A 12,170-nucleotide genomic window follows, 5' to 3' on the forward strand; every position below is an offset into this window, starting at 1 on the left:
GTGAGGTCCCTTTGTAGTCCCCTCCTACGACTGAGGTTGCAGCACAGGCCTCTACCTAGACCCATTTGGAATCCGATAGACCACTGGGTCCCCTCAGCAATGAAGGGGTATCCGGAGTGTCTCATCATCAGGAGATTACCTTGGTTCACCTTCATTCAGATTTGACTGTCTGTATCCCAGCCCTAGTGCAGACAGTTACTCTCAGACCTAAGCATAAGGCCCCACTTAAAAAGCCTGCATCCAGCTTGCTCCACTCAAGGAGGTACAGGCTTTCACTCCAAAAACACAGGCCTATCAGTAAGACCTAGTTAGGCTGGCTGAAGATATGATCTCCATTATCCAATCCTGATGCCCGTCTCTCCCTAGTTCTGCCCCTGAATCTTATCCTGGCAAAGAAAAAGGATATTTCCTCCTAGGAGTCTTCTGATTCTTTTGAGACTGAAGATGATGATGAATCTACCTTTGATGAAAGTTTATCTGTTGTTTCCTATGGGGATTCAGATTCTGAGGAGAACCTTGCCTCAGATCCCCCGCCCCAGACATTTCCTTTGGGATGGCCTTACCTACCCTGAGGGAACACTTTAAATGGGTTAAATCCAAGAGGGAGGGCTAGGGAATTTCTTAGTCTTCCGGAGCATAAACCTCTTGCCATTCCTCCAATCTTAGTAGTAGTGGATGTCTTGCTGGATTCTTCATTGCAACCTGACTCCCTCCTCCACCCCTCAGAAACCTGATGGATTTTACAGGGTTCTAGATTCCCACAGACACGTTTTCACAAATCCTGCAGCAGAGCGCTAAAGCTAGTACCTCCAAAAATGCCATGTCAACTGACAAGGCAGAGCCTTGGACAGGTTTGGAAAGAAAGCTAAACCTCTGCTACCCTTGTTATGAGAGCTTTGATCTGCCACTTTCATATGGTGAAGTATCAGGAAGCCATTTTAGACTAGATGAAGAAAAAACTGGTGGGGACTGAAAATAATGCCCTCTCGAGGGAACTGCTAGAGTTGTGTAATTCTTGTTGTCAAGTAGCTAAGCACTCCTTGCACTGTAGCTGTGATGATTTGGAAGTTTCCAGAAGTGTCGCAGCCACATGACCAAACTCTGACCACAGATACCTTGGAAATAGCCTGGGGAGCCCACTACAGCAACTTCCAGACTCGGCAGATGGGACTCCCATTTCAAAAACATCGGGAAGTTTTTCTCACCATAGCCAAAGAATGGGGTATGTATCACAGATAGTTTTTGCCACCAACAAAAATGCTCACTTGAAATAGTTTTGCCCAAGGACCAAAACAAGGTCAGCCTGGAAGGCAGATGCCTTTTCTTTTCCTTGAGCAGACCTGTTCCTCTATGCCTTCTCCCCAATACCCTTGCTGCTCATGGTGCTGCTGAAGATAGGTGAAATAGGGCCAAGGATCATTCTGGTGGTCCCAGACTGGCCATGGCAGTACTGGTATCCTTATGGATCAGTTTAAGCAAGAGGGAACCATGGTTGCTGTCCCAGCGAGTGGACCTATTAACACAGAACAAGTGCATCATCATACACCTCAGCCTGAACACACTCAAATTGATAACTTGGGTGATACTTTGACCCCCTGAAAGAGGCCACCCCATTGACAAAACCGGTCCTATACATCCTGAAACAAGCCAGGAGACCTAGCACAAGAAAATCTTACTCTTCCAAATGGAAGAGATTCACTATAAAGTGCAGACAAAAGGGACAGAGTCCTCAGCACGCTCAGATGCCTTTGATCCTTTCATACTTGTCAGGAATTTTTGCAAAAGGACTTTTTTCTTATTCTTCTACAGAAATTCACACTTCAGCAATTTCTGTTTATCTGCATTCATAACCCCTCTCTCTTCTCCCGTCCTCTCATGAAACACTTCCTTAGAGGGGTTATTTACATTAGACCCACAAGGAAATCTCGTGTTCCCCCATAGGATCGCAATTTCATTCTGGTGAAGCTCACCTCCCACCTCTTCAGCCAGCTGCCACTGCTGATATTAAATTCCTGACCCGGAAGACATCTTTCCTACTAGCCATTACTTCAGCTAGAAGGGATTCCGAGCTTCAGGGCCTTATGTGTGTGGACCTTTCATCACTTTCCACACAAGCAGTGTCTTTCGTAGGACCCTTCCTTTATGCCTAATATGGTTACGGAGATATCTCTAAATCAAATCATTCACTTGCCTACTTATCTTCCTAACCCTCAAAACAAGGGGATGGTAGGAATCCTCCATAGTTTGTATGTGTATTGGCAACTATGTTACTGCTTGGACAGAACAAAGAATGTCATGAAATCTGACAAGCTTTTTGTGGCCTTTACCTGTAGCTCTGAGGGGAGACAAGTTTCTAAACAATCTCCAAAATGTATTTCCCACTGTATCATGTTTTTCAACAGCCATCATGGAAAGAAGCCTTCAGACCCTGTGAAGTCACACTCCACTAGGGCTACTGCTACATCTACAACTTTTCTAAAAGGGGTGGCCACTAAGAGCATTTTGGAAGTCATTGTTTGGACCTTTGCGTATACCTTCACCAAACATCATCACCTTCCAACCCGCTGTAAGTTCAAAGTGCAGTTTACCACTGCTGTCATGCAGGGCATCATTTTCCTCTCTTTAATATTTCCTTCAACTCTCCTTTCAGCTTTTGAAGTTATTGCATCTGTTATGACTGCAACAGTGATACACGAATAACTTAGTACAGTTGTGTACACATGCCATAAATGTAAATGTTTGAGTGTATTCACTTGTGCAATATTCTTTCCCTCCCTCCTTCCCCTCTTGCATATGGGATAGGCATTGCTGGTCTCTCAAGTTGCAGGTTGTTCCCCCTTCCTCTGCACATACTCTAGAGTTTGAGTTTATGCCCTTAACCTTGGAGACCTGCTGGGAGGCTCCTGTCTGCTGGGGGCAAGAAAGTACTGTGGTTATGGTGCCGACTGACTCCCTTTATACCCAGATGTCTTGATGTTGGTCAGGGTATCTGCCAGTTTCAGGATGAGGAGAAAATTCTCTGGTAGGTGGGCTGTCCAAGGGCTTTGATGGCAGGAAACCCCATCGGGTACGACTGCAACAATAAATATACTCTTAACATCTACATTTATGGTAAGTGTACATAACTGCATTGTCTTCACCTCCTAGACATAAGGTACCAGTTTTGACTCTAACCTCTGTATAGAGTAACACATGTTTTGTACCTTTAAGAAGCATTTCTAAGACCTGAACATGCATATATAAATACCAGGCATGTGCTAACTTCAGTGCCATTTTGTGAGTACAGCCAGAATGTGAACATCTATGCATGAGACAACTAGTTTGTATATAATAAAGCTGCACAGAACAAGAACCCACAATGTCGTCTACTTCATCCTGACTAGATGAGCAACATGGTGTCAGAACTGGGATTCCAGAGACTGCTTTTCAGAGCCATGAGCTGCAGAATTAACAGTGAAGGCAAGCTAAGTGAACCGAATGCAAAAAAGGGCCAGAAATGAATTAAAGGTAATAAAAACTTGCACAAATTATTTATTTTATAAGAAAGATAAAACAGAGCATTTCAAGGGTATAAAATGCATTACTAAGCAAACAAATAGCACAAAAAAGTTTATTAAGCAAACAAGAAGCATAAAAAGTTTAATTAAACAAAATGTTTGCAATTAAGGTATTTGATGAGACGAGCATCAGAAAAGCACATAAAAGGTTCAGAATTGTCAGAATTGCAAAGCGAGCATGTTTAACGTAAAACAAGCATGTTTAAAGTTAAAAATAGCACAAGAAAATATAATGGGCATGAAAAGAGATTAAATGAGCAAAATGAATATAACAAGGGGCAAAAAGGGCACATTAAGTATAAATAAAGCAAGGTGACTGCATGTTTTTTGGCGAATTACTGTGTTTTGGCATGAAATACTACTTTGCATTGATTGGAGCTCTGAATAGTATAACTAGAGTTATTTGAAGTGTCATTTGCAAACGTGCTTACAGTGTGTGTTTATTACTGTGCATTTATTCTGAAGAGTTTGCTGTGTGCAAAGTGCCACTATTTCATAAAGTGCAGTTAGTTAGCCATTTCAGAAAGTTTCTTGTGCTGGGTGTGTCTTTTTGCAGAGTGACGCCATTACAGTGTGTTTTCTTGCACTATACAGAGTTTAGCAAAGTGCAGCCATTTTGGGGAAATTTCATTGTGCTGTGTACTGTTTATTCACAAAGTGCAATTACTTCAAAATGTTTCTTGCTCTGAGCTTCTTCCATCCAGTTTATTCTCACATTGCAGTTATTTGAAATGTTTCTTACACTGATAAGAGGTGATTTCAAGAGTATTACAAGGCCTGAAAAACATATTTCCCAAAATTCAGTTATACAGAGGCTTGTTGTGCTATTGGGCATAGTTACATGTACTGCCATTAAATTTCAGGCATATGCACAGGTGTGTGTGTGTATGCATACATACTGTCAAAGTCTTCACTTTGCTCTATTAATGTGGCAGAAGTTTTTTGAAAACCGCTACCACTTAACATTTGATCAGAATGTTGCAGAGAATATTTGAGCAAAAGTATGATATATTCATACAAGCAGCTAATTCCGATAAAGATGCATGCACCATGGCATTCATTTTGCTAAATATAGCAGGGTCATAGGCCATAGAAAGAGAGCATTCACTTTTATATACACCAGTATTGTATGAAGGGGAAAATCATCATGTTATTGTACAGGCTGAATAAAGGGAAGACCCCAAGTGTTTGAAGTGCAAATTTAGAGAAATGTGCAACCCCCAGACCAGTGTTACATTAGAGAGATATTTGTTTTACACAAGAGAGATCAAAAGCAAGGAGAAACTTTTACAGCTTATATTACTGACCTGAGAAATAAAGATAAAATGTGCAAGTTTGGTGACTTGAAAGATGAGTTAATAAAGGGGACAGGCTTGTGTGTTAATAATTCTGCTGTAAGAAGGATTTTGCTTCAAGACAGTGATTTAACACTGCGCAAAGCTGTTGAGATTTGTCAAATTCATGAAGTTACAGAAAGGCGCACAAATATGCTTGCTAGTGAAAAGAGCATGGTTTCAGCAGGCCCCAGAGCAAATGTAGACAGTATGCAACATGTGGCAGGCAGAAACAGGCTTAAGTTCATGGCAGCTGTAGCCCCTGCAGGTGTGGCAAGGAAAAACCCACAATCTTCCAGCAAGTTCTAAGACTAGTTAAGTTAGAGGAGCATGCTCAGTGCCATACAAGTGTGAATCGGCAAAACCCAACTTCCACAATTGTGGTGCCAACCGTGAGTCTAAAAGAGAAAAGTGCTTAGCATTTGGTCAGTGATGCCATAAATGTAAAAAATTTAATCATTTTCAAAAATTTTGCAAATCAAGCAAGCCTCACACTGTTATAAAGAGTGGTCATTCAAAAAAGCAAATTGATCAAGTTGAACTGCAACAGTCTGCTTTCTATGTAGATGGTGTATCAGTGATTGTTGAAAAGATTGATGCAGTAGATTTATTGGCATCGAATGAAGTGTTTTATATTGTCCAGATAAATGGTAAATCTACTGAACTCAAAGTAGGCACTGATTCAAAGTGTGATGTTATGTCAGCAGATACATTTGCTAAAGTGCGAGCTGGTAAACAACAAAATGTGACCAATTGTGCAAAACTTGTAGCTTATGGAGGTAAAGAAATTCAAACCGTAGGCTCAGCAGTGCTTTCATGTTGTGGCCAAGAACTGTTATTGCTTATTCTATGTAGTTCTGAAGACCTGTGCAGTCATTATTGGGTCTCAGAGACAGTTTAAGAATGAATCTGCTTTATTTTACCAAAGAAGTTAATCGAATAAGCTCATGTCCCAGTTCCAGCTTCACTAACCCAATTTTTTCGGAGTATGCTAATGTTTTCAGTGACAAGTTGGGCAAACTTCCAGTTGTGTATTTTATGTAGTTAGACCCAGAGATCAGTCCAGTAGTCAGACCAGCAAGAAAAGTTCCGATAGCTATGCAGCATAAAGTCAAAGCTCAGTTGGACAAAATGGTGCAGCAAGGTGTAATTTGTCCGGTTACAGAACCTACCAAATGGGATTCAGCCATGGTAGCATCTCACAAAAACGGCTCAGACGAAATCAGAATATGCATTGACCCAAGAGATTTAAGCAAAGCATTGAAAAGACTGCATCATCTCATGCATACAAAGAAGTCGCAGCTCTAATAACAAATGCCACTGTTTTTTTCTGTCTTAGATGCAGAGTGTTCATTTTGGCAAGTAATGCTTGATTGCAAATCTTCATTACTGACTACATTCGGTACCCCATTTGGAAGATACAGATTTCTTAGAATGCCATTTGGAATAAATTCAGTGTAAAATGGAGCAAAGTTTTTCAGGCTATCCTTGTGCCAAAATAGTAGATGATTTGTTAGTCGGAGACAATGGTGAAGCAGAACTTGACAGAAATCCTGAGAGGTCTAGACAGAGCACCTAAAGTGAACTTAAAGCTTAACTGTCTAAAGTGCAAATTCAGACTACCAAGAGTTACATATGTAGGTCATTTATTTACTAGCATTGGCTTGAGACCAGACCCATCCAAGCATGCAACCAATCATCCTTGAGATCCCAGCACCACATAATGCACAAGCTCTGCAACGTATTCTTGGTATGGTCATTTAGGCAAGTTTATACCAGACTTCAGTGAGTTGACAGCACCTTTGAGAGAGCTAACACATAAGAATGTTACATGGTCATGGTTAGAACATCACCAGAAAGCATTTGAAGACCTTAAGCAGAAAATTGTTACTCCACCTACATTAAGATACTATGATGTCAACAAATGAGTAACTCTTTCCTGTGATGCTTCAAAATTTGGTCTTGGCACAGTTATTCTTGAGGGTAGACCAGTAGCCTATGCATCTAGAACACTTGCCCAAACTGAAATGCATTATGCTCAGATTGAGAAAGAACTTTGGGCAATAGTATTCGCATGTTCCAAGTTACATGATTATATCTACAGTAGTGATATTTAGATTGAAACTGGTCATCAACCTCTGGTTACTATTTTAAAGAAGCCTATACATTCAGCTCCAGCAAGATTGCAGAGAATGAGGCTTAAATTGCAAAAGTACAACTTCAAAATGGTCTGTACAAAAGATAAACAACTTTATATGGCTGATACTTTATCCAAATCGACTAGAAATACAGCGGATCAGCTTGACGCAGAACATTTTGACTTTGATTTCATGGAAGTGCATAATTTTTCCACCACAAGACTTGAGCTAAGAGTCAGTATTGAGATTGATCCAATTTTGCAAAAGCTCAACCAATACATCAGTGTTGGATGGCCGTCAAAAACAATTTAGTGTACCACCTGAAGTGCAGCCCTACTTTCCTTACAGAGATGAGATGTTGATGGAAGATGGCATTATTTTCAAAGGTCCTAAAATTGTTGGTCCTGATTCCGTACAAGAATACATCCAGATTTGGCGTCGTGGTCACCTAGGTTCCAAAGCTACCAAAAGAAGAGTGAGAGGATTAGTATTTTGGACTTCTCTGGCAAACGACATTGATAGAGTACTTTCTTCTTGATATTCTTCGTGTTTCACTGGTGCAGTCATTACATTTGGGCATTCATTTCTTCTATAAGCACCATGGAAAACCTATCCCCCAGGGGATCAGGCCTCACTCTACCAGGGCTGCATCTACGTCTACAGCCTTTCTCAGAGGCATCCCTACCATCCTAGAAGCTGCTACCTGGAGTTCTGTACATACTTTCACCAAGCATTATCATTTTCCAATTTTCTCTAAATCCAGAGCTGGCTTTGCCACTGCAGTCTTGCAGGGCCTTATAGCTGGCCCTAATGCTATCTAAATTCCTCCTCCCAAGCATAGCTTTGGGAATCTACCCAAGTGTAATGACTGCAACAGTGAAACACGAAGAACATAGTACAGTTGTGTACACTTACCATAAATGTAGATGTTCGAGTGTATTCACTGTTGCAGTCCTGGTTACCCTCCCTCCAGCCCCCTAATTTCTTTTGACTATACCTCTACTTTCCTTTACTATGCTTAAAAGCCTTTTTGGTGTATTTGCTTTTTTTGTTGGAGGTATATCTTTGTACTTTTATATTTAATTGCTTCCCATTAGGGGGCACCTGACATCTGGGGCAAGAAAAACTGATGTAATGGCGTCGGCTGCATGTTTTATATCCCTGACATCATGCAGCTGACGCCATTACATCCGTTTTTCTTGCCTCAGAGAGTAGATTTCTTTGTTATTGAAATAAGGAGACACAAGAGGATATAAATGGTGAAAGTTTCAACCGGATTAGTCAAGTAACAAATATATGTGAAGAGCCGAGATCCTGTCTTGTGAAATCTGAGGGTGTGGAGTACAGGAGAAATCACAGACATCTACTTCCTGTATCAGAACTGTTATCGCAGCAATGTTCCTGTTCGAGAAAGTGTCTTGATTCCCACTACCATTTCTGATGATCATCATAACGTCCCTAAGGCTGAACATTCAGCAGACACAATCCCAGTTGCTAAATCCAATTCCAATGTAAATGTCACACGATTTGGTCATATGTCCAGACCCAGTGTGAGATACACAGCAACTTGAACATAGTTTTGTGTGTGTGTGCACATGCGCACATAAATATATATATTATATAAATATATATATGTGTGTGTGTGTGTGTGTGTATGTGTATATATATGTATAATTGCATAATGGAAAACTACTTTGTACTTATAGCATGTCAGCCAGTGTTGTCAGTGTCATTTCTTAGAGGGAGGATGTAGAATAACATGTGCTGTACATTTAAGAAGCATTTCTAAGACCTGAACGTGCATATACAAATAGCAGACACGTGCTAGCTTCCATGCCATTTTATTAGTTTAGCCAGAATGTGAACATTTATGCATGAGACAACTATTTTGTATATTTGTTTGTATATAATAACACTGCTTGAACAGAACCCACAATGTTAGTCTACGTCATTACGTCATCCTGACTAGACAAGCAACACTCTTGATATTGGCTAGGCTTAAAGTGGCCCTTCAGGACCATTAGCCTAGTATTCACCTATGACCCCCCCCCCCCCCCGGTATAGTAACCCATACAGTTTCAATTCCACACCCGGGACAGATTGTTTTTCTCTGCTGCCTTCCCCACTTTAAACCAAAAGAAAATGCTCTTTAAGAAGTGTAGGCTACAAGTGGTTTGGTAGCTATTTGCCATCCATTATATTGTTAGAAAACAGACTGTCCTTTTTGTGGAAGGGTAAGGTAACAAAATACAGTTTTTTATTTTTTTTAATGTATATGGTGAAATTAAAAAGTGAAACTTTTGTTTCCCTGTGTTTTCTGCCCCCTCCTGCTGACTATATGTACATTGTAGTGGACATAGCTTATGCTTGCTGACACCCTGTCTCCAGTGGACCGTATTTAAGTGTTCCAAGTATTGGGTAGTAACCCAGCTAAGTCTGTTCAAATGCACATTAACTTGAGTGCATTCCAATCGTTATTTATTATAAGGCAGAGTGAAAGTAAACTTGGGTTATGGTTTGTTGGGTATTAAAAACAGATGGCAGTGTTAGAAGAAAAAAAATGGATACAAATACCAAATTGGCATGGATTCTGCTAATAATAATTACTGTAGATGACAGGAATCATCTTATGTTTAGTATCATTTCTAAGTGTACTTTCTAGAACATAGGAATATGAATTACTTTGAGAGAGTTTGACAATTAAATGCTGATTTGATCTGTGCATGACATTAGACAGCTCAATAAAATACGGTCCTTAATCTACTTTAATTTTAAAACTACAAGGCAGAGGTGCCGAGAGTGGTTGTAGAATATGGAAATGATTGCAGGCAAAATTAGAATCTGGGCTTTCAGTTGGAGCAGGGGTGGTGTGGGTGGACAGTAGAGAGAATGCAAAACCATTCATGCAGAAGGGCACTCGAGTCTATAGAACTTCTGCCTTGAGAATATAGTCACTGCCTATTTTCAGGCATTTAAAGGAAAGCTAGAATTAGAACTCGCATTCATTATTGCAAGCTATAAGTATGATTAGCATTCTGCCTGTTGGGTTTTCACCTGAGTAATTGTAGAATAGTTGCATTACTGTGTGCATCCAGAATAGCAGAATATGCTCTTGCCTTAAATACCTCTTAAACTGTGTTATACAGCGAGATTCATTTGGTCACTTCACAGTCTGTATCTGCGATATGAAAAATGATGTGCAAACAAGGTTTTATTTATATTACCAGCATTAAAAATGTGCAAATTTGCAGTTTGATGTAACAAAGTACTTTAAAATGGGATTGGGCATGCATTACTGCTTGAGGTATGGCTGTAGTAGAATGCTGAACTCTACAGTTAATTGTATTTTCTACTTAACATTTTTTTTTTGTTTGTTTTTTTTTATTTTTAGGCAGAAAATTTGCTTCTTGATGCAGACATGAACATTAAAATAGCAGATTTTGGTTTTAGTAATGAATTTACAACTGGTAACAAACTGGACACGTTTTGTGGTAGTCCCCCATATGCTGCTCCAGAGCTTTTTCAAGGAAAGAAGTATGATGGTCCAGAGGTTGACGTGTGGAGCCTTGGTGTAATACTTTACACGTTAGTCAGTGGATCATTGCCTTTTGATGGTCAGAATTTAAAGGTAACGTAATGCGTACTTTTGTGATTTTAATACAGGCCACGGCTTAAGTGGAATATAAAATTACCATGCTTTTGTTTTCTTACAGGAACTAAGGGAGAGAGTGTTGCGTGGGAAATACCGCATTCCATTCTACATGTCAACGGATTGTGAAAACCTCCTTAAAAAACTATTAGTACTAAACCCAACCAAAAGGGGAAGCTTAGAAGTGAGTACTGTATGTTTTTAATCTCTGCAGTTTTGCTTAATGTATGCAGTCTCTAAACAGATTTATTTATTACTATGTTTTAATATGTTTCTTTCAGTTTTCAAGAGATACATGTTTGTCTTGTTGCTGTAAAATACTTCACAGTATGACTGATATATCAGACATAGAGAGGTCTGTTTGCATACATCAGGCTAATATTACCAAGAAGGAAGAAACACATTATTTTCTCTTGAGTGTGAAGGCATTCACCAAGTACTGGTGAGGGAAGACCATGCCTAGCCCCTAATGGAGTTCCAGCCTTTCGATTTCCCACCTAAACTCGAACAGAGGAGACGCACAAAAAAAAAAACTAAACAATTATTCCTATCTTCAACCCCCTCTGTGCAGAAGGACTTCCCAGGAAGAATGGTATAATTTTGCACAGATCTGTTTAATTCCAACATCTACCCTGGTTAAGAGAAAAAGATTTTCTCTTCAGAAGAACGTGGTCTTTTGGAATCTGATGTTGAGGGTCTGGACTGTACCTCAAATTTATGTTCCTCACCTCCATGTGTGTCAGAACAAGAAGGCATTCTGCTATTATTAGACTCTTAAAATAAAGAAATATTCTTGTTGGATACAATTTCAGTAATGAATATTTGAGATGGGAAGAATTATGAATTACTTAAGCATAGATTCCCTAAAACAAGTTGCTATACCTCCATGTTAGGAGCTTTAGAGGATGCCTTTTCTTCTGTCACTGTTTCTTCCGATACTTAACCCCATGCCCCCCCAAAAAACTGACAGATTATACATGGTACATAACACACACATTAGTTTGTAAAATTCCTGTGGTATACTCTATTTTTTTATTTGGATGGGGATAGAAGTTTTGAGGTTGTGCCTGCTTCAAGCCCTATGCTAAATGACTCACTGCTGTGCATTTGACAGCTTTGGGGAAAAAAAACTTCCATACTGGCATTTAGAGCAAAAACATATAAACTTACATGTCTGTATATCTGTGATCTATTTTTGCTAACATGCAGCAAACCTTTAATAGCTGATGTAACTCAGACACTAAATCTAACCTTCTGGAAGTAGTAAATATTGCTTCCTGGGTCAGTAAGCATTTTATTAAGTGTGCTTATGACACAGTGGATGCAGTGTCTACAGCTGCTGCTGCTGCTACAGGCATGGGAATGCATGGGTGAGCTTATGCAATATCTCTGATTATGTTAAGGCTCAGTTATTAAATGCTCACTTGACAGAGAGCTTTTGTTTTGGAACTCTTTGGCTAAAGTACTAAATTAGCTAAAAGAAAAGGGTATG

At 39.8% G+C, this 12,170-nt stretch overlaps 1 protein-coding gene across 1 annotated transcript in view; it reads left to right on the forward strand.

Moving 5' to 3' along the window:
• Window positions 1-12,170, forward strand: part of MARK1 (microtubule affinity regulating kinase 1) — a 2,314,196-nt gene that overhangs the window by 1,352,604 nt on the left and 949,422 nt on the right. The window contains exons 8-9 of the mRNA XM_044061667.1: window positions 10,421-10,657; window positions 10,743-10,862. Coding sequence (XP_043917602.1) covers window positions 10,421-10,657; window positions 10,743-10,862 — 357 coding nt within the window. The remainder of the gene's footprint in view (window positions 1-10,420; window positions 10,658-10,742; window positions 10,863-12,170) is intronic.

The sequence above is a fragment of the Protopterus annectens genome, chromosome 1.part0 (genome assembly GCF_019279795.1).
Source record: "Protopterus annectens isolate FY-2018-M chromosome 1.part0, PAN1.0, whole genome shotgun sequence".
Taxonomy (NCBI): Eukaryota; Metazoa; Chordata; order Ceratodontiformes; family Protopteridae; genus Protopterus; species Protopterus annectens.